The sequence below is a fragment of the Pristiophorus japonicus genome, chromosome 1, assembly GCF_044704955.1.
Source record: "Pristiophorus japonicus isolate sPriJap1 chromosome 1, sPriJap1.hap1, whole genome shotgun sequence".
NCBI classification, from domain to species: Eukaryota; Metazoa; Chordata; class Chondrichthyes; family Pristiophoridae; genus Pristiophorus; species Pristiophorus japonicus.
Window position 1 is genome coordinate 408,210,923 of NC_091977.1, and position 23,562 is coordinate 408,234,484.

The window sequence follows — 23,562 nt, forward strand, 5'->3', positions numbered from 1 at the left end:
CTCTGGATAAGGGGTTTCAACCCTCATCATGTGTGAGCCTGATTACTATGGTGTACACGATGACAAAAAAAAGCAGCGTGTGGCCAAAGGGAAAAATAGCTGTGAGGGTAGTAGCAGCTTTTGAGAGTGTAAGCAGAAAGGAGGTGGTGCAGTTTTCTCTGCTTACTTGTGACCAACCATGGGAAGTGGGGCTGTGCATAAAGGATGAGAGATGTAAAGGGAATTCTTACTGTCGCAGCCCTGGTGATATTTTTACATTTCCTTCTGTTCTTCAGTCAGGTCCTGGAGAAAATGCAACTCGCATTCGCATGTTATGCCATCTCTTGCCATACCTGTTCACTAAATTAAAAGAGTGTGCTTACTTGCCTGAATCATGTTGCTGTATGGAACACTAAATGTTCTGAACTCCATGATGACTGCCAGTTACTCCAGAGCCACTTCAGATGTTGGTCAGAATCCTACTCAATCCGAGTAAAATAGCCATGCCTGCTCCACCATCAAGTCTGCCATGCCTAGATAAAATAGTTACAGCATAATAGTCCCATAATCTCACTCGTCCTCCCATGGTCGGGACACTTCTGTACAGCAATTATATATTCTCCTCCCCAAACCCACCATTACCTGGAGAAAGCTGAAGTTGCAGGAGTTTACATAGTCCTTCATCTGTTCCCTATGAAGGCACCAGTGTAAATGGATGGGAATGGTAAAGAGGGGCAGGTGTTTTTTCTCCCCTACCTGCAGTGCCAACTCTTTCTTCAGTATAAAAGAGATTGAACACAGATGCATGATTCATATTCCTATACTACTGAATCTGTTCGTATTTATATTTTTTGAATCAGTCCTAAATATAATAATGTTTTAAATGTTATAAAAGGATCTGCTGTGGCAGCTTCAAAAAATGTATTTCAGTTTTGTTCAGTGACCTACTGTTCTGCAGCACTGATATATATGATGGCTTACTGTAGATAGCACAAGTTCCAGACAAGATTCAAGGTTATTATGTGTAAAATGTTCAAGTATTATTAACAGCAATATTTATGTATAAGGCTAGCCGTTTGTTGCTGGGTGAGTGATTGCTAAGTTTTTAATGCCTCTTATTTTCACGCACTGGATGAAAAATGGTAAAGGTAAATAAATACCTATTTTTGTTTGTCACAGATAGGAAAGGAGCATTTGGGTCTAAAGACTGTTACTGAAATCCTTCAGGAAATTCAGTACAAGGTAAGCTATAAATAATTTTCGCTGTAGAACAAACAATATCTGCCTCCCTTATGGTGACTCAACATCCTTATAATGTAATTAAGATAAAGGAAGTTAATGCAGCCAACTGGCTTCATATATATTTGTATTCAGAGATAGGGAAAAGGAAAGCAGCACTTGGTGGTGTAAAAATAAAGGAGATTGATACACTTCAAGTTAGTTCAGCTCAAGTGATTTGTGTTACAAGGCTTACCACTCACTAGTACAGCACAGGCCCCCATTAATGGAGAGAGAGCATCTCACAATTGTTCACATTGCTTAAGTGAAAGTCTTGGATGCTAATGTACCTAATGTACATAACAGCTCTCTTTTTCAGTGATCTGCTCCCACAGACAGAAAGGAGATGAGGAAAAGTGGAGGGCAGAGAAACCCAAGGCAAAGAACAAAAAGGACCACTGTACAGCAAAATTCTAAAAGGACAAAGGGTGTTAATAAAACAAGCCTGAAGGCTTTGTGTCTTAATGCAAGGAGTATCCGCAATAAAGTGGATGAATTAATTGTGCAAATAGATGTTAACAAATATGATGTGATTGGGATTACGGAGACGTGGCTCCAGGATGATCAGGGCTGGGAACTCAACATTCAGGGGTATTCAACATTCAGGAAGGATAGAATAAAAGGAAAAGGAGGTGGGGTAGCATTGCTGGTTAAAGAGGAGATTAATGCAATAGTTAGGAAAGACATTAGCTTGGATGATGTGGAATCTATATGGGTAGAGCTGCAGAACACCAAAGGGCAAAAAACGTTAGTAGGAGTTGTGTACAGACCTCCAAACAGTAATAGGGATGTTGGGGAGGGCATCAAACAGGAAATTAGGGGTGCATACAATAAAGGTGTAGCAGTTATAATGGGTGACTTTAATATGCACATAGATTGGGCTAGCCAAACTGGAAGCAATACGGTGGAGGAGGATTTCCTGGAGTGCATAAGGGATGGTTTTCTAGACCAATATGTTGAGGAACCAACTAGGGGGGAGGCCATCTTAGACTGGGTGTTGTGTAATGAGAGAGGATTAATTAGCAATCTCATTGTGCGAGGCCCCTTGGGGAAGAGTGACCATAATATGGTGGAATTCTGCATTAGGATGGAGAATGAAACAGTAATTTCAGAGACCATGGTCCAGAACTTAAAGAAGGGTAACTTTGAAGGTATGAGGCGTGAATTGGCTAGGATAGATTGGCGAATGATACTTAGGGGGTTGACTGTGGATGGGCAATGGCAGACATTTAGAGACCGCATAGATGAATTACAACAATTGTACATTCCTGTCTGGCGTAAAAATAAAAAATGGAAGGTGGCTCAACCGTGGCTATCTAGGGAAATCAGGGATAGTATTAAAGCCAAGGAAGTGGCATACAAATTGGCCAGAAATAGCAGCGAACCTGGGGACTGGGAGATATTTAGAACTCAGCAGAGGAGGACAAAGGGTTTGATTAGGGCAGGGAAAATGGAGTACGAGAAGAAGCTTGCAGGGAACATTAAGGCGGATTGCAAAAGTTTCTATAGGTATGTAAAGAGAAAAAGGTTGGTGAAGACAAACGTAGGTCCCCTGCAGTCAGAATCAGGGGAAGTCATAACAGGGAACAAAGAAATGGCAGACCAATTGAACAAGTACTTTGGTTCGGTATTCACTAAGGAGGATACAAACAACCTTCCGGATATAAAAGGGGTCAGAGGGTCTAGTAAGGAGGGGGAACTGAGGGAAATCTTTATTAGTCGGGAAATTGTGTTGGGGAAATTGATGGGATTGAAGGCCGATAAATCCCCAGGGCCTGATGGACTGCATCCTAGAGTACTTAAGGAGGTGGCCTTGGAAATAGCGGATGCATTGACAGTCATTTTCCAACATTCCATTGACTCTGGATCAGTTCCTATGGAGTGGAGGGTAGCCAATGTAACCCCACTTTTTAAAAAAGGAGGGAGAGAGAAAACAGGGAATTATAGACCGGTCAGCCTGACCTCAGTAGTGGGTAAAATGATGGAATCAATTATTAAGGATGTCATAGCAGTGCATCTGGAAAATGGTGACATGATAGGTCCAAGTCAGCATGGATTTGTGAAAGGGAAATCATGCTTGTGCTTGACAAATCTTCTGGAATTTTTTGAGGATGTTTCCAGTAAAGTGGACAAAGGAGAACCAGTTGATGTGGTATATTTGGACTTTCAGAAGGCTTTCGACAAGGTCCCACACAAGAGATTAATGTGCAAAGTTAAAGCACATGGGATTGGGGGTAGTGTGCTGACGTGGATTGAGAACTGGTTGTCAGACAGGAAGCAAAGAGTAGGAGTAAACGGGTACTTTTCAGAATGGCAGGCAGTGACTAGTGGAGTGCCGCAAGGTTCTGTGCTGGGGCCCCAGCTGTTTACATTGTACATTAATGATTTAGACGAGGGGATTAAATGCAGTATCTCCAAATTTGCGGATGATACTAAGTTGGGTGGCAGTGTGAGCTGCGAGGAGGATGCTATTAGGCTGCAGAGTGACTTGGATAGGTTAGGTGAGTGGGCAAATGCATGGCAGATGAAGTATAATGTGGATAAATGTGAGGTTATCCACTTTGGTGGTAAAAACAGAGAGACAGACTATTATCTGAATGGTGACAGATTAGGAAAAGGGAAGGTGCAACGAGACCTGGGTGTCATGGTACATCAGTCATTGAAGGTTAGCATGCAGGTACAGCAGGCGGTTAAGAAAGCAAATGGCATGTTGGCCTTCATAGCGAGGGGATTTGAATACAGGGGCAGGGAGGTGTTGCTACAGTTGTACAGGGCCTTGGTGAGGCCACACCTGGAGTATTGTATACAGTTTTGGTCTCCTAACTTGAGGAAGGACATTCTTGCTATTGAGGGAGTGCAGCGAAGGTTCACCAGACTGATTCCCGGGATGGCGGGACTGACCTATCAAGAAAGATTGGATCAACTGGGCTTGTATTCACTGGAGTTCAGAAGAATGAGAGGGGACCTCATAGAAACGTTTAAAATTCTGACGGGTTTAGACAGGTTAGATGCAGAAAGAATGTTCCCAATGTTGGGGAAGTCCAGAACCAGGGGTCACAGTCTGAGGATAAGGGGTAAGCCATTTAGGACCGAGATGAGGAGAAACTGCTTCACCCAGAGAGTGGTGAACCTGTGGAATTCTCTACCACAGAAAGTAGTTGAGGCCAATTCATTAAATATATTCAAAAGGGAGTTAGATGAAGTCCTTACTACTCGGGGGATCAAGGGTTATGGCGAGAAAGCAGGAAGGGGGTACTGAAGTTTCATGTTCAGCCATGAACTCATTGAATGGCGGTGCAGGCTAGAAGGGCTGAATGGCCTGCTCCTGCACCTATTTTCTATGTTTCTATGTTTCTACACAGATCCATCGATAGCACGAGGGAGTGCCAGCAACTGGGGCATGGCTTAGAGTAGGAACAGATAAGGTTGCTATTTCTTAGGCAGCACTACATTTGGGCCATCTAGCCTCCACTACTTAAATGACAGAAGATGTGCCGAAAGAAAGAAAAACCTCAGCAGCACCTGATGTGGCAGAATCTGTTGCAAGCCCATTTCATAATTTCTTGCATTTATATAATGCCTTTCATGACCTCTGGTTGTTCCAAAGCACTTTGGAGCCAATGAAATACTTTTGAAGTGTCGTTACTGTGGTAATGTAGGTAATGCAGCAGCCAATTTGTGCACTTCAAAGTACCGCAAACAGCAATGTGATAATGACCAGATAATTCCAACGCTCTTCTAGTGCCATGGGATCTTTTACATCCACCTGAGAGGGCAAATGGAGCCTTGTTTTAATGTCTCATCTGAAAGACGACACCACCAAAAGTGCAGCACTCCCTCAGCATTGTACTGAAGTGTTGGCCTAGATTTTGTGCTCAGCCCCTGGAGTGGGACTTAAAACCACAACCTCTGACTCAGAGGTGAGAGTGTTACCACCCACTGAGCTACAGCTGACACTGATCTAGCACAAGATGGTTCAGGGCTTCTTCAATCCCAAGAGCTGCCATGTACACCCACCAGCTAGCTCCTTAAATTGGGGAAGCACCTATAAGGCGTACTTGCAATAGGTTCTGGAAGACAATTGTTATACTCTGTTACCAATTGCTGTATCTGCATTCACTTTCTAACCATGGGTTTTGCAAGAGTTTTATTAACAGGAGCTGTAGAAGGCAGCAGTGGCCTCCTGGAAAGCAACCTTCAAATTTCTTTTCTCCTTTTTGAATAAACTGGTTATAGAAAGTTGCCGTAAAATAAAAGTACTGTCATTGTTGCATGGGAAGTGGGCATTAACCTGCTGATTGTGCTGCTGATTTGTGATTACCTGGACAAAGATGTGGAAATTCTTTTGGAGTCAGGAATGCTGTGACAATGGCCCATAAATTGCGACCTCTCTGGGTGCGTACAATTTGCCCAGCGACTGTCCTTCAAACTCTTACGCCTGGTAAAAGCATAAGGTCTGCTTTTACTAGCATAAGAGTTTCAAAAGATAGAAAAAAAACTTATTTTTATATTAAAAACCCTGTCCATTAAGGTAAGTTTATTTTTACCCCTATTAAAACATATATTTAAAAAAAAATCTAACTTTTTTTTTGTCTAAAACATTTAATTAATTTCAATTTCAATTAATTTTAAATATGTGAAGTGTTTTTTTATTTATTTCAAATGATTGTGTTTTGGGGGGTATCCCCATTCATAGGGCCCAAGTTTCCACATGATTCGCACCTGATTTTTAGGAGCAACTGGTGGAGAACGGACTATTTTAGAAATCGCAATTCTCCACATTTTTTTTTCTGCAGTTCTAGTCAGGTAGAACAGTTCTAGTTTAGAACAGAATTTTTTCTTCAAAAGGGGGCGTGTCCGGCCACTGACGCCTGATTTGAAAGTTTCCACAGTGAAAATGTACTCCAAACTAAAGTAGAATGGCGCCAGTGAAGATTTTTGTAGAACTGAAAAAACCTGTTCTACACATTAAAAAATCAGGCACAGGTTACAAATTAGGCGTCCAGAACAAGGTGGGGTGGAGAAGGGAACTCATTAAATTCGACAATAAATCCTTATTTATACTTCTACAAATATTATACAAATAAATCCAACCTGAATAAACAATTATAAGCCAAGAAAAGATTAAATAAGCCATCTTCCTACCTGTGTGAAAGTGCTTCAGCCAGGGAGAATTCTGCAGCTGTTCGTGCCGCTGAGGGAGCGAGGGAGAGAGGGAGAGGGTCGGGGAACAGGAGCGGGTGTTGGGTCGGGGGGGGGGGAGCGGGTCTCGGGTCGGGGCGGGGGGTGGGGGAGAGCGGGTCTCGGGTCTCGGTCGGGGCGGGGGAGAGCGGGTGTCGGGTCGGGGCGGGGGGGGAGCGGGTCTCGGGTGTCGGGGGGGGGGGGAGCGGGGGTCGGGTCTGGTCGACGGGGGGGGGGGGGGGGGGGAGAGCGAGTGTCGGGTCTGGTCGGGCGGGGAGCAGGAGCTTGGCCGTGGGAGGAGCCTCATTCACGCAGCCCCAGTGAGGCCATTGGGCCAGGGCTAGGGGCTGCGTGCTTCGGGCCCCTCCCACACAGTTCGGCGCCTGGAGCTACTGCACTTGCGTGCCGACTGTAGCGCGCATGTGCAGAGGTCCCGGCACTGTTTTCAGCGCAGGGACCTGGCTCCGCCCCCCCCACCGCTCGTGCCGGCTGTGCCGAGTGCCACAGAACCTGTAAGTAGGTGGAGAATACAGAGGATTTTTTTAGGCGCCGTTTTAGGTGCGAAAAACGGGCGCCCAGCTCAGAGGGGTGCCCGTTTTTTTTCTTGTGGAAACTTGGGCCCATAGAAATGGTGATCTCTGTACAAACGGAACTCGCCATTACTGTGAATAGGGATATGCCATTTTCATTGGTTGGTCCGGCTCATGTTATCCCAGTTATTATTTAAATGGAGAAAAATTGCAAAGTGCTGCAGTACAGCGGGACCTGGGGATACTTGTGCATGAAACACAAACGGTTAGTATGCAGGTACAGCAAGTGATCAGGAAGGCCAATGCAATCTTGGCCTTTATTGCAAAGGGGATGGAGTATAAAAGCAGGGAGGTCTTGCTACAGCTATATAAGGTATTGGTGAGGTCACAGCTCACTGGAATACTGCGTGCAGTTTTGGTTTCCATATTTCCGAAAGGATATACTTGCTTTGGAGGCAGTTCAGAGAAGGTTCACCAGGTTGATTCCGGGGATGAGGGGGTTGACTTATGAGGAAAGGTTGAGGAGGTTGGGTCTCTACTCATTGGAATTCAGAAGAATGAGAGGTGATCTTATCGAAACATATAAGATTATGAGGGAGCTTGACAAGGTGGATGCAGAGAGGATGTTTCCACTGATAGGGGAGACTAGAACTAGGGGGCATAATCTTAGAATAAGGGGCCGCCCATTTAAAACTGAGATGAGGAGGAATTTCTTCTGAGAGTTGTAAATCTGTGGAATTCACTGCCACAGAGAGCTGCGGAAGCCGAGACATTGAATAAATTTAAGACAGAGATAGACAGCTTCTTAACCGATAAGGGGTTATGGGGAGCGGGCAGGGAAGTGGACCTGAGTCCATGATCGGATCAGCCAAGATCGTATTAAATGGCAGAGCAGGCTCGAGGGGCCGTAAGGCCTACTCCTGCTCCTATTTTTTATGTTCTTATGTTCTTATGCACATACCCTCCTGGAATACGTGGGCCCTGCGCTGGGCTGCGCATCGAGGCCTCGGAGCAGGAGTCTTCGTTCTTTTGGGACCAGCAGGTACATAGAAACTAGGTGCAGGAGCAGGCCATTCGGCCCTTCGAGCCTGCACTGCCATTCAATAAGATCATGGCTTATCATTCAACCTCAGTACATCTTTCCTGCTTTCTCTCCATACCCCTTGATCCCTTTGGCCGTAAGGGCCATATCTAACTCCCTTTTGAATATATCTAACGAACTGGCCTCAACAACTTTCTGTGGTAGAGAATTCCACAGGTTAACCACTCTCTGAGTGAAGAAGTTTCTCCTCATCTCGGTCCTAAATGGCTTACCCCTTATTCTGAGACTGTGACCCCTGGTTCTGGAACTCCCCAGCAAAGGGTTCATTAAGGAGAAAATGACAGAGCTGGGCATCTGCTGTAAGCTGACCTGCAGGCAATCTCAAGCAAAATAAATATTTTTGTGGTCGGAGGCATCCGCTCGCGGGAAGCCTCAGATCGCAATTTCGGGGCCAATGTGGATGCATTAATTTTGATTTTTCCAAATTTCCTTAGATTCTAGAATGGTCTAAGTGGATTGGGAAGGTAGCAAATGTAACACTGCTATTCAAGAAGGAGAGCGAGAGAAAACCGGGAACTACAGGCCAGTTAGCCTGACATCAGTCATCGGGAAAATACTGGAATCCATTGTTGAGGAAGTGGTATCAGTGCACTTAGAAAATCATAACATGATTAAGCAGAGTTAACATGGTTTTATGAAAGAGAAATCAAGTTTGACAAATTTATTTTGAGGATAATGAAGGGGAACCAGTGGATGTAGTATATTTGGATTTCCAAAAGGCATTCAATAAGGTGCCACATAAGGTTACTAAACAAGATCGAGGCTTATGGGATTGGACGTAATATATTAGCATGGATAGAGGATTGGATAATGGACAGAAAACAGAGAGTCGGGATAAACGGGTCATTTTCAGGTTGGCAGGCTGTAACCAGTGGGGTGCCGCAAGCATCAGTGCTTGCGACTCAGCAATTTACAATCTATATTAAATGACCTTGATTAAGGGACCGAGTGTAACGTATCCAAGTTTGCTGACGATACAAAGCTAGGTGGGAATGTAAGTTATGAGGAGAACACTTTGGGGGAGAAATTCGGTTGTGCCTCAATTGGGGAGGTGTCCTAGGCAGAGCGGTTAATTTTACGCCGGCAAATGGTTTGCATTTGCCGCTGCAAAATTCATCAGCTGGGCCCAGAAATTGGAGTGAGACGCTAAGGGAGGCGTTGACGCATCTTTTGGGGCACTAGGCCGGCTGAGTAAGGGAAAATCCCGAGCCAAACGGCCGGTCTTGGAGCGCCATGACAGAGGCCTGGGGGGAGGGGGGAGAGAGTGGAAAAACCTGAAAAAAAACACCAAAAACATTCCCAATACATAGTTCACACCAGCACAATATAAATCACAAAAAATAAAATAAAAAACAATCATACTTACCTCATTGCGGCTGCTACAGCTTAGAACGCCTGCTTTCACAGGCATTCCCACCAGGGCGCGCTATGGAGCGCTAAGGGTCGGGCAGCAACCAAAAATCGAGCCGGTGTCACAACCATAAACGTTGAACATTGGCTCGCAATTTCCGGGCGGTAATGCTCTGTGCCCATCGATACCGGCACCGAATGTCCCAGCAGGGCGCTGGAAGCTGGCCGTCCGGGCGCAAGTGCTTTCCGCCGCCATTGTTGCCTTCCGGGACGCTAAGAGGTGCGGCAGATAGACAAAGTGACTGGAGAGTCTCGAACTAGAGGGCATAGTCTCAGGATAAGGGGTAGATCTTTTAAGACCGAGATGAGGAGGAATTTCTTCACTCCGAATGTTGTGGATCTTTGGAATTCTCTGCCCCAGAGTATATTCAAGACTGAGATAGATGGAATTTTGGACTCTAGGGGAATCAAGGGATATGGAGATCGGGTGGGAAAGTGGAGTTGGGGACGATGATCAGCCATGATCTTATTGAATGGGGGAGCAAGCTTAATGGGCCGTATGATCTACTCTTCTTTCCCTTCCAAAACATTGTGATATTGGGAGCACAGGTATTTAAGGAGGCTTCACAGGTTGGAGAGGCATTCTGGAGACCTACAATAAAAGACTACGGTCACACTTTACTTTGAGCTCAGTGTTCAGTCTGACTCTTTCTCCATACACAACAAAATCCATTTATACAATTTTAATTGCAGCAATCTCAATTCCAGCCATCCAGCTTTAAGACACTACTTACATACAAACATATGACAATGATGGACAAAAAAAACTTTCTGGTTTATCTAGCCTGTCCCACACAACTACAATGCCTTGTCGTCACAATATATACACTTCCCACCCAAAAGCCTCGTACTCTCCCGGGAGAGGCGAGAAAACAGATAAATACTCAGGACAATTAGGGGAAAACTTCTCCAGAAACAGGTCCAGAAAGGCTAGAAAATTTTACATCAATTTTATATGGAGGAACGAAGTGCACAGTGTCAAAAGGCCAATCAGAAACACTATGTAAGTCTAGTGGGAAACTGGTTAAATTTAAATTAGCACTATTTTACATCCATTGCTTGTCTGCACTGCGTTGAAGAGAATAATCCTGCTGGTTAGAAGACTACCCCCATTGACCATTTAATCATAGAAAATGTCACAACAAAGCTCTTCTATTGTTTTCCTTCCAGCAGGGTCACTGGGTAGCAATTAGACTAATGTCCCCTCCTCCTTCTTTAGCCCTGTGATCAATCATTTTTATTGTGAGAAAAAAATAAAGTTATTGTGAGTGACAGAAAATTAAACCATGTAACATTCATAATTAGACAATCGTAAACGACTCCAACTGGAAGTGTGTATGTGTGAACGTCGGGTCAGGATGGGGCTCGGGGTTTGGCAATAATGCCACTGCAGACAAATATCTCTAAGGTCACACCTGAAGAATGACTGTACCGTACCCCAGCATTGACAACTTCAGGAGAGGAAAGGGTGAAAATTAGTCGGAAAAATACACTGGTTATCAGAATTAGGCAACAATATAACAAAATGGTTAAAATTAAATGGTGAAATTGGTGTATTTAAAAAAAAATAGTTTAGTTCAATTAAGAAAATGTATATGAAATTACTTGGATTAACTTCCAAATATTGGTTGTGAATCAGAGACAATGTTAGAATATCATTGTTAGGTGGTCAGTTTTATTGGTTATGAGAAGAATAGGTCAAGTTTGTGACATGATACAAGACTATAATTTTCTTCACTTAACTGTACCATGTAATTATTCTTGGATATAAAGATTTTCTCTCTTTAAAAAAAAATTGTGTATCTTTTGATTAGGGGAAATTGAAAACCATACCATGTTTCAATCCTAATACCCTACTCCCTGGTAAGTATTATTTACTCCTTGATGACATTCACAGTATCATTAATAATTAAATGGGGCACTTTGTAATCTTTTAAAAATGTTTCTAATTTCCTCACATCTTTTCAATGTTTTAGATCCACTCCTTCGAGATTACTGGGTATACGAAGGCTCTCTGACTATCCCTCCGTGCTATGAAAATGTGACCTGGGTATTATTCCGATACCCTTTAACAATCTCTCAGTTGCAGGTACATAATTCACTTCACAAAGCTTGCCTCTGTGGAGAAAACTTGGAAAACCACTTTTCTAAAGTTTCTTTATGTCTTTTAAGTAAAGGTTACAGTCTTTGAATTCATACAGGCAACAGAATCCAAGCAAAGGTCAAAGATGAAATGATAGTTGGCTTTTATCACATTTTTGCTAAACAGGTCAACAGGAGTTGGGTAACCATAGGGATCAACCAATAAGAGAATAAACGTACCATGTTGTGTATTTCCACTTTGGTTTAGCTGTTAAATGTTACTGTTTGAAGTTGTTGTATAGTGATGTTTGAAAAAAAGAAAAATAATTTACCCTAAACTTTTGAAGCACAAAATTGGATATGTGAGCTAGAAATAGCCATATGGTCATTATAATATTCTTAATTTTACCCAGGTTAATTTGAATATTAATTCAATACAGTTTACCTAACAATGTAATATGTAAATCATTCACCTGTGAAATTTATCCAGATTAGAAAGGAAGAACTTGCTTTAATATAGCATCTTTCACAACCTCAGGATATCCTGAATGCTTTACAATCAATTAAATACTTTGTGGTCACTGTTGTAATAATAGAAACACAGCAGCCAATTTTGCACACAGCAAGGCCCCATAAACAGCAATGAGCTAATGACCAGATAATGTTTGTGATGTTGGTTGAGGAATGAATATTGGCCAGGACACCAAGGGGTAACTCTCTTGCTCTTCTATGAATGGTGTGATAATAAGTCCACCTGACGTATACCAGGTTTTAAAAATTCTTAAGTGAACATTGATGACTTCCATTAAAGACATTGACAGTGAAGAGTTTTGAAAACTAACAGAAAGAACAAATTAAGTTAATGTCAATAGATTCCATCATTAACCTAATGTAAATCAATGCATTTTCCATTAGAACCATAATAGTTTCATCATCATTATAGGCAGTCCCTCGAAATCGAGGAAGACTTGCTTCCACTCTAAAAGTGAGTTCTTGGATAACTGAACAGTTCAATACGGGAATTAGAGTCTCTGTCACAGGTAGGACAGACAGTAGTTGAAGGAAAGGGTGGGTGGGGAGTCTGGTTTGCTCCTTCCGCTGCCTATACTTGCTTTCTGCATGCTCTCGGTGACGAGTCCTCCCGGATGCTATTCCTCGACTTAGGGCGGTCTTTGGCCAGGGACTTCCAGGTGTCGGTGGGGATGTTACATTTTATCAAGGAGGCTTTGAGGCTGTCCTTGAAATGTTTTCTTTGCCCACCTGGGGCTCGCCTGCTGTGTAGGAGTTCCGAGTAGAGTGCTTGCATTGGGAGTCTTGTGTCAGGCATGCAAACAATATTCCCGCCCAACAGAGCAGGTCGAGTGTGGTCAGTGCTTCGATGGTGGGGATGTTGGCCTGATCGAGGACACTAACGTTGGTGCGTCTGTCCTCCCAGGGGATTTGCAGGATCTTGCGGAGACATCATTGATGGTATTTCTCCAGCGATTTGAGGTGTCTTCTGTATATGGTCCATGTCTCTGAGCCATACAGGAGGGCGGGTATCACTGCGGCCCTGTAGACCATGAGCTTGGTGCAAGATTTGAGGGCCTGATCTTCGAAAACTCTTTCTCAGGCTTTCACCTTGTGAGCCATAGCAGCGCGGCGGTCCTTCTAGGGGAGGGCGCACTGCCACGATCGCCATGTCTTTTTTTGATCGGCTGACTGCCAGGTCGGGCTGACAGTTATGCTTCTGGGTTCGGCTGGTAGCCTGGCACCCCCTCTTGGGTGCCAGACAACTGGCCCGGCCGAAATCCTCCCTGATGGCCCAATGGACAGAAGTTTCAAAATGCCGAAGGCTCTCCCCTTTAAGTGAAGGGGAGAGCATGGTGACACACACGCGTCGTGATATCATCTCTGCTCTGCTGCTGACTGACAGCGGCGGAGACTCTGTCCTGCCTCCACTTCCGCCCCTCTAGAGTACTTTATTGCCCCACTTTCACCCCCATTATGACCGACTTCTGATCCGCTTCAAAAAAAAATGACAGAGCTGAATTTACCGAAAGAGGCGACCTCATCCGACATGGCGGAAAAAACACTTCAGGAGCAGAAAGTGCAACCCGTTTCGGGTGGAGGTAAATTTTGGCCCCATTCTGTTTTTTGTAGATAGGATATTGGCAATCTTCCACATTGGCAGGTAGATGCCAGTGTTTATAGCTGTACTGGAACGGCTTGGCTGGGGGAGCAGCTAGCTCTGGTGCACAGGTCTTCAGCGTTACAACTGGGATGATATCTCGGTCCACCACCTTTGCTGTGTCCAACACAATTAACTATTTCTTAATGCTATGTGGAATTAACTAAATTGGGTTGGCACTGGTATCTCTAATGATGGAGGATGCCAAGTAGGATCATCTACTTGGCACTTTTGGCTCTAGGAATTTGCAAATAATTCAGCCTTTTCTCTTGTACTCAAATGCTGGGCTCCACTATGGTTGAGGATGAAGATGTTCATAGCTGATCTTCCTCTCATTCGTTACTTGGTTGTCCACTACCATTCTTGACTGGATATGATTGGGCAAAGCTTTGTAATGATAAATGACATCAGTCTGTGGGAAATGACAACACCTATCTGGGTTTAAAAAAAAATCATTCTTGGGATTATGGGCATCTCTAGCAAGGCCAGCATTTATTTCCCATCTCAAATTGCCCTTGAGAAGATGGTGGTGAGCCGACTTCTTGATACTTCAAGCTACCCAGACTACCTTTCAAAGTTTTGGATAACCACATGTCACAGTATTCTCTGAATAAAAAATAGTTTAATAATGTCTGCATCTCTAAGGTGCATTTGACCTTTGTCCAGACCCTCATGACTTTTGAAAAACACTTCTCTTGTGATTCCATTTCTTCACGATTGTTGGGGGCTTAACCCAGTGATTGCTCTTTTACATCATTGCCTAAATACCTGGCCGTGCCAATATCTCTGCCAGCACTTCATGCCAGTGAGGGTCCCAACAGGTGCTACTGTGATGAGTAGTCATCATCATATCATCATCATCATAGGCAGTCCCTCGAAACTTGCTTCCACGCCAAAAAGGGATGAGTTCACAGGTGTTCCAATGAAGAACCTAATGTTCCAGGTCCCAAACTACATCTTGAAAGGTGGAAGATGCCTGCGTGTGAATTTTTTTAACGTGTGGTGGCCGTTGCACACTAGCCACCACACGGGCTTGACAGAGCTAGGTCTTGGTCCAGTGGCAATGATTAACCAAGACGACTGGAGACCAGCTCTGCTGCATAGACCTAGCGTGCGCACACATCGCAGTGTGGACTGGCCCCGGGCCCTTGCCTCTTCTGGGCCCCGAACTCACGCTTCTCCTGGGCCCCAATCATGTCCCTCTACGACCTTGTGCCGCTCCTTCGCCCCAACCTCGCTGCTCTTCTGCTGTCATTTGAAAGATGCTTTGTTCTCCTCCAGCAGATAGGATATAATCAGTGAATAAGCAGATAGCTCTTTGCATATTATATTGCTAGTAAATAGATTTTTATGTGGTTAGGGACTACCTCTAAGTATGAACAGATTGAGAAGTACTATACCTGTCAGATCAGAAGTAGGGACAATTTATTGGAAACCTAATGAACCGCTCTTATACCCATTCTAATGGTTGGCTGCCCAGTAGTTTTGGTAGCATCTGCCACAAATCCATTCAGACATTTTTCATTTTCCAGATTGAGTAATGGGAGAATGTTTTAACTGTCTCCAAATATGACTTTCATCACTATTTGAAGAAAGTTTCATTTTATGATTGTACATTCATTAATGCTTTTCTTCTTTCTTTAAATGGTGTCTCTCTCAATTATATGGCCGCCTCCTCCATTTACAGAAAGGGATTTCTTTCAATTGTGCATTCATTCACAATGCCATTTCCACACACAAAAACTAGGTAGTGTTTCAATTTGTTTCCATGTGTGGCTTGCAAGCACATTGAAAGAATGCTGTAACAATTGAAGATTAATTTATAATTTGTTTGCCTTTATAGAATCAAAGAAATTGCAGCACAGATAGAAGCCTTTCATTCCACCGTATTTAGCTATTAAAGTGGAGTAATCTACTCCAATCCCAATTCCATGTCCCTTTCCCGATATATAACCTTTTACATTCTTTTTTTGTGTAGAAAAAAAAATTATATCCTCTATTAGCATAATACCTATATTTAAGAAGGGGGATCGAACATGTCCAGGGAATTTTAGACCAGTCACTTAACATCGGTGGTATGAAAAATAATGGAATCCCTACTAAAGGAGAAAATAGAAGAACATCTAGAAACAAAAAATAAAATAATGAATAGTCAGCAGGGATTTCAAAAGGGAAAGTCTTGCTTGACCAACCTCATTGAATTTTTTGAAGAGGTAACAGAGAGAGTAGACAATGGTAATGCAATAGATGTAATTTATCTAGATTTTCAAAAGGCCTTCGATAAGGAAGCCCATAATAGACTGATGAACAAGGTCAGAGAATGCGGAGTCAGGGCACAAGTAATAGAATGGATAGCTAGCTGGCTTCAAGATAGAAAGCAGAGACTGGGGGTAAAAGGTAGCTATTCACAATGGCAGAAGGTGAGTAGTGGTGTTCCACAAGGATCAATGCTGGGACCACTGTTGTTCACAATTTATATCAAAGATTTAGACTTTGGAATCAAAAACACAATTTAAATTTGCGCATGACACCAAATTGGGGGTAATAGTCAATACTGAGGAGGACTGCAACAAATTACAGGAGGACATTAATAAACTTGCAAAATGGGCATATAATTGGCAAATGAAGTTCAACATAGATAAATGTGAGTTATTACATTTTGGTAGGAAGAATAGGGAGGTCACTTATTACTTGGGGGATGCAAATCTAATTGGGGTAGAGGAATAAAGGGATCTTGGAGTAAAAATACACATCACTAAAACTTGAGATATAGGTTAGCAAGGTCATTAAAAAAGCACACTAAGCACCAGCGTTTATTTCTAGCGGTATAGAATTGAGAAGTTATGCTAACCCCGTATCAAACCTTGGTTAGACTGCACTTAGAGTACTGCGTACAGTTCTGTCGCCATATTATAAAAAGGATATAGAGGCACTGGAAAGGGTGCAGAGAAAATTTACAAGGATGATACCAGAAATGTGAGGGTATACATATCGGAAAAAGATGAACAGACTGGGTCTCTTTTCTCTTGAACAAAGAAGGCTGAGGGGTGACCTAATATAGGTCTTTAAAATTATGAAAGGTTTAGATAGAGTGGATACAGAGAAAATGTTCCCACTTGTGGGGACGAGCATAACTAGAGGGTATCAATGTAAGATAGTCACCAAGAAATCCAATTGGGAATTGAGAAAAATTTATTTACCCAATGAGTGGTGAGAATGTAGAACTTGGTACCACAGGGAGTGGTTGAAGCGAATAGTATAGATGGATTTAAGGGGAGGCTAGACATACAAATGAGGGAGAAGGTAATAGAGGGTTATGCTGATAGATTTAGATGCGGAAAGATGGAAGGAGGCTCGAGTGGAGCATAAATGCCGGCAGGGACTAGTTGGGCCGAATGGCCTGTTTCTATGTCGTGTATCCTATGTAATCAGCTCTTGCATATTTGTCTTTTGCTAGATTTTGTTACGTCATTGGCTTACTTTAGAGTTATTGTCAAGTTCCTCAAGATTTTTCCTGACCTCCTTTGAGATTGAGATTGTTGTTGAGAGTTTACTCAACCTCAAACATTTTGCTAAGTACTTTAACTGTATGATTCTAAAAAGATTATTCCTTCTGTCTACTCCAGGATTTCAGTAGCTGTGGCAGTGAAGCAGGCTTAGTGAATTCACTGATTAGACAAGTTTTTAACTAACGCTTTGGGCCATAACTGCCTTAATGGCCTTTGCCACTATTTTTACTAGTTAAATGCTCTGTTGGAGCAAGTGCAGGTGATTTCTCTCCGCTTCCCCACCCCCCCCACCCAACCCCTCACTAAAAGTAGGGAGTAAATGCTAGTCTTGATGAATCACAACCTAGAAGCTGGCCAGTGAGTGGTATTAGCAATGTTCGGAGATGTTAACTGCTTGAACAGCCTCGAGTGTTGAAAAAAAAATGTAAATAAAGTTTGACCTTCCTCCTGTCCTCTTTAAAAACTGTGAAAGAGTAAGAATAAATATCGTTTCTTTGAGTGGTTTCCCTGACTGTCCTGGAATACATTAGATGTTGCACCTCTCTTAAAACTTTGCCCTACGGCACCGTTGAATAGCCAAGGAACACAGTGCTCTTAAATTTGGGACATACTTATTTCATTAGAATCATAGAATGGTTACAGCACAGAAGGAGGTCATTCAGCCCGTCGAGCCTGTGTCAGCTCTCTGCAGGAGCACTTCAGCTTGTCCCACTCCCCCGCCCTTTCCCCGTAGCCCTACAAATTTTTGTCCTTCTGTAACTTATCTAATTCCCTTTTGAAAGCCACGATTGAATTTGCCTCCACCGACCTTTCAGGCAGTGCATTCCAGATCCTAACCACTCGCTGCGTTCATTTTTTTTTTCCTCGTATAGCCTTTGGTTCTTCTGCCAATCATTTTAAATCTGTGTCCTTTGGTTTGTGACCCTTCCGCCAGTGGGAACAGTTTATCTCTATCTACTCTGTCTAGACTCCTCATGAACACCTCTATCAAATCTCCTCTTAACCTTCTCAGCTCTGAGGAGAACAACCCCAGCTTTTCCTGTCTATCCATATAACTGAAGTCCCTCATTCCTGGAACTATTCTTGTAAATCTTTTCTGCACCTTCTCTAAGTTCTTCACATCCTTCCTAAATTGCAGTTCCCAGAATTAGACACAATTGAGGTTGAACCAGTGTTTTATAAAGGCTCATCATAACTTTTTTGCTTTTGTAGTCTATGCTTCTATTTATGAAGCCCAATATCCCATATGCTTTTTTTAAACCGCTTTCTCAACGTGCCCTGCCACCTTCAACGATTTGTGCACATACACCCCCAGGTTTCTCCCTGGATGCACCGCATTTAGAATTGTACCCTTTAGTTTATATTGCCTATTTCTCACTTTTCTGCGATAAATTTATTCTAAATTTCATTATTTGCAGAGTTCTCTAAAATAATTGTTCAAAGATGTTAGAATTGCCAATGTTAACAGCCATTTTGTGAACTGGTGTGTGAATAAACAATTGGACCCCAAGGGTTGACAAGTAACCAGGAACACTTGGATACAAGACTTCACTCTAGTTCCACCAGATAAGCATGACAACAATTTTTTTTCCTTTACCATTCAGTGGCAGGGAACCCTTCCCAGCTTACAAAGGGGGCTCAACATATTAACTTTCCTATTGAATCCTATAATGAGCATCCTGTTTTTTGGCCTAGGCCTTCTATAGATTTAATGCATTAACACCTGTCTTACAGTAATGCTACAACAACAATTTGCATTTATAAAGAGCTTTTAACAATAAAATGTCCCAAGCTTCACAGAATCGTAATCACAAATGGATGTCAAGCCAAAGAAGGAGATATTGGGAGACATTTTAAGGACGGTCTTAAAGGAGGAGAGGGAGGTGGAGAGCTGGAGAGGGAATTCTGGTGCATGATTAGCAGGAATTTGGTGCAAGATCATTCATCAGAAAATTATTATTTATTCGTTCATAGGAAGTGGATGTCGCCAGCAAAGCCAGCACTTATTGCCCATCCCTAATTGTCCTCGAAGGCAGTGATGAGCTGCCACCTTGAACCGCTGTGCCTTTTGACAGTTTGGTACAACTGACTGGCTTGCTCGGCCACTTCAGATGTAACCACATTGCGGTGGGTCTGGAGTCACATATAGGCCCAGACCGGGTAAGGACGGCAGATTCCCTTCCCTAAAAGACGTTAGTGAACCAGATGGATTTAGTTTTGAAGGGTAACTGCATAGCAGACAAATTTGTGGAATTGACTCTTCAATAACCATGGCAGCTTTGATATATTGCTTCAAATGATGCACAGTTTAGCAGGGCAAACTTCACTACATTCTTCAGAACACACCAAATAGGTAATTCTGTTTCCTAGCAATCTGTATTATGGTATATGTTACTAATGATGTGGAATATAAGCAATAAGGCTGGGTCAAAACTCTTTGCCTAATAGCATTGTGGGAGTACCTTCACCACACAGACTGCAGTGATTTAAGATGAAGGCTCACCACTACCTTCTCAAGGGCAACTGGGAATGGGCAATAAATTGGAGCCTTGACAGCGATGTCCACATTCCAAAAATGAATTAACAAAACACGTAATGCAACTGCTCGCCTTTAGGTATATTGTTCAGTTAAGATAAACCGCTCATACTAAACTTCCCCCATCCCAGCACCCATCTAGACTGGTAATGATCTATTTACTCGCAAGGTGCTAAATTAATGGTGCAATTCAATGTTCAATTTAATGATGTCCTTTAACTTTTGTTTTGAAATCTGAAATTAAAAAGGACAATGCTGAATGACATAGCACCTCGTTAGCATCTGAAAGACTGCAGGAAGAACCTGAAATATTCGCCTAAATTTCTCTTTCAGATTTTGAATGACCTTTGTATTTTCTCTCTAGCTTTTATTTCTCCTGCAATAATGAAGTATTAGATCCTTTGAAGTCCTTTTCTTATCTCAAAAGACCCCTGACAATTGACAGGAACTTAATATGACTAAATTGAGCTTCTTTACATAGTTTAGAAATGGGAGAATCATATGCTTCTGCACTAAAAGTTTCTTAAAAGGCCACAGCGTCCCTATTCATCCGCCCTCTCTAGATTCTAAAATCTTGTGCAAGTATCTAGTTCCTGCTAATGAGATTCTGTGAACCATAATAATTGGTGATGCAATTAAGAAGCTGTTCCTTGCTTTAAAAATGAATACATGGAATTAAATTGAATATTTGGCCCAATGAATTGCAGCTTAAAACACTGTCAAGTACAGTTAGAAACCACATTTGTACTTATGATTTCTCTTTACAGTGAGCTTTTTTCGTTATTGCACGGAAGTGAATATCTAGTTTGTGTTTCTCAATGTAGGAATAATTTTTTTTAAGTCAATATTTGGATAAGTTCTGAATATTGTTGCAACTTGGTAACAAACTGTGAAATAAAGTACTTCCCTCATTTTATTGGTACATTAATCTTTTTGTTTTTTGTAGAGGTGCATGCACATGTTTGCATACTCTTGTTTTTTATTTCTTTGTAGGCTTTATTGTCTTTTTTTAATGGCCGATTCAAAATTGATCATTAACTTTTAGCTTATGTTGCATAATGCCACCCTATTTTTCTGTTCATTAATATTTTGGGGAAGTCCAGAACCAGGGGTCACAGTCTAAGGATAAGGGGTAAGCCATTTAGGACCAAGATGAGGAGAAACTTCTTCACCCAGAGAGCGGTGAACCTGTGGAATTCTCTACCACAGAAAGTTGTTGAGGCCAATTCACTAAATATATTCAAAAAGGAGTTAGATGAAGTCCTTACTACTAGGGGGATCAAGGGGTATGGCGAGAAAGCAGGAATAGGGTACTGAAGTTGCATGTTCAGCCATGAACTCATTGAATGGCGGTGCAGGCTAGAAGGGCCGAATGGCCTACTCCTGCACCTATTTTCTATGTTTCTATGTTTCTATTTAATAAATGTGCTCTTTAGTGCAAGAAAGGAGATTGAAGTGCAGCACAAGGCATTAAAATAGCTCCGCAATTACTTGGGTGTAATGAATCAATGCCAAAGTAGTTATTACAGGAGTAGTTTTTTGATGACGATACTGATTGTATTTACACATCTGAACAAGTTAAATTGCTTTAGTAAATCATTCCCCTTTTAATACATTGAGAGTAAAATATATCTGCGATGTATAGATATATTACTTAAATAAAATAATCTTATGTATAAAATGATGCTTTATAAAATTGCATACTCTTATAAATCTGGTTTCATTTTATTTTTCATCCTAGATAGAAGAATTTAGAAGGGTACGGTCCCACATAAAAGGAGCAGAACTACCTGAAGGATGTGATGGAATTTTAGGAGACAATTTTAGGCCAACTCAGCCTCTCAGTGATCGAATCATCAGAGCTGCATTCCAATAAGAAACAGTGATAATCAATTTCAGGTAATCATAAAACAAAATGTTTTTATCTGCTCTACAAACACACATTTATCATAAAATGTGTGATCATAAAGGTATGTCAAAAGAGTCTAGTGGCAAGCTGCCATGCTGTAGGTTTATTGAAGTTTTTGAAAATCATTTCACTTCGAGACATGTTTGATGCATACAGAGATGTGATTGTCTTTAACTTGAGCAACAATACATTTTATTTGTTGTTACAATCCAGGTTTCTTTTACTAAAACGATATGAATAAATTGAAATTAAGTAAAATGTAATCTTTGTTGAACACTCGAGCAGGAGTACCTCTTTTGTAACATTAATGCCCCTTTTATACTAAGTTTTAATTGCTAAATGTATGCCCATGGCTTTGTAAATTCTACAGGAACATTTTATATAAGCAGATAAATTTCATACTGGTTTTGTTACTTTGTCTGCACCTCCTAAATAGGCAGTTCAGTCCTGAGGGGATGCTATCCAATTTTAGAAAGAAGGACATTAATATTGGGCCAGAAATCATGCTCCCCATGGGTGCGTACGAGGTGCGCACGTGTCTGTGGGGTCCCCCACAAGTCCCAGATTTAGGTATGTGAAACCTAAACCGATACTTGCGATCTATTTAAAAAAGGAGGCAGACAAAAAGCAGGAAACTATAGACCGTTAGGCTAACATCTGTGGTTGGGAAAATGTTGGAGTCCACTATTAAAGAAGCAGTAGCAGGACATTTGGAAAAGCAAAATTCGGTCAGGCAGAGTCAGCATGGATTTATGAAGGGGAAGTCATGTTTGACAAATTTGCTGAAGTTCTTTGAGGATGTAATGAACAGGGTGGATAAAGAGGAACCAGTAGATGTAGTGTATTTGGACTTCCAGAAGGCATTTGACAAGGTGCCACATAAAAGGTTACTGCACAAGACAAAAGTTCACGGGGTTGGGGGTAATATATTAGCAAGGATAGAGGTTTGGCTAACTAACAGATAACAGAGAGTCGGGATAAATGGTTCCTTCTCTGGTTGGCAACCAGTAACTAGTTGGAATGCTGCAGGGATCAGTGCTGGGACCCCAACTATTTAAAATCTATATTAATGACTTGGAAGAAGCGACCGAGTGTAACATAGCCAAGTTTGCTGATGATACAAAGATGGGAGGAAAAGCAATGTGTGAGGAGGACACAAAAAATATGCAAAAGGACATAGACAGGCTAAGTGATTGGGCAAAAATTTGGCAGATGGAGTATAATGTTTGAAAGTGTGAGGTCATACACTTTGGCAGAAAAAAAATCAAAGAGCAATTTATTATTTAAATGGAGAAAGATTGCAAAGTGCCACAGTACAGCAGGACCTGGGGCTACTTGTGCATGAAACACAAAAGGATAGTATGCAGGTACAGCAAGTGATCAGGAAGGCCAATGGTATCTTGGCCTTTATTGCAAAGGGGATGGAGTATAAAAGCAGGAAAGTTTTGCTACAGCTATAAAAGGTATTGGTGAGGCCACACCTGGAATACTGCGTGCAGTTTTGGTTTCCATATTTATGAAAGGATATACTTGCTTTGGAGGCAGTTCAGAGAAGGTTCACTCGGTTGATTCCGGGGATGAGGGGGTTGACTTATGAGGAAAGGTTGAGTAGTTTGGGCCTCTACTCATTGGAGTTCAGAAGAATGAGAGCTGATCTTATCAAAACATATAAGATTATGAGGGGGCTTGACAAGGTGGATGCAGAGAGGATGTTTCCACTGATGGGGGTGACTAGAACTAGAGGGCACAATCTTAGAAACATAGAAAATAGGTGCAGGAGTAGGCCATTCGAGCCTGCGCCACCATTCAATATGATCATGGCTGATCATGCAACTTTAGTACCCCATTCCTGCTTTCTCTCCATATCCCTTGATCC

The 23,562-nt window shown here is 42.2% G+C and overlaps 1 protein-coding gene across 4 annotated transcripts in view; it reads left to right on the forward strand.

Moving 5' to 3' along the window:
• The window catches only part of ca8 (carbonic anhydrase VIII), a 110,231-nt gene that overhangs the window by 45,178 nt on the left and 41,491 nt on the right, over window positions 1-23,562 (forward strand). For all 4 annotated transcript variants that reach the window (XM_070875575.1, XM_070875557.1, XM_070875565.1 and 1 more), the window contains 4 exons: window positions 1,159-1,221; window positions 11,295-11,343; window positions 11,457-11,569; window positions 21,519-21,676. In XM_070875575.1, coding sequence (XP_070731676.1) covers window positions 1,159-1,221; window positions 11,295-11,343; window positions 11,457-11,569; window positions 21,519-21,653 — 360 coding nt within the window. In that variant the 3' untranslated portion in view covers window positions 21,654-21,676. The remainder of the gene's footprint in view (window positions 1-1,158; window positions 1,222-11,294; window positions 11,344-11,456; window positions 11,570-21,518; window positions 21,677-23,562) is intronic.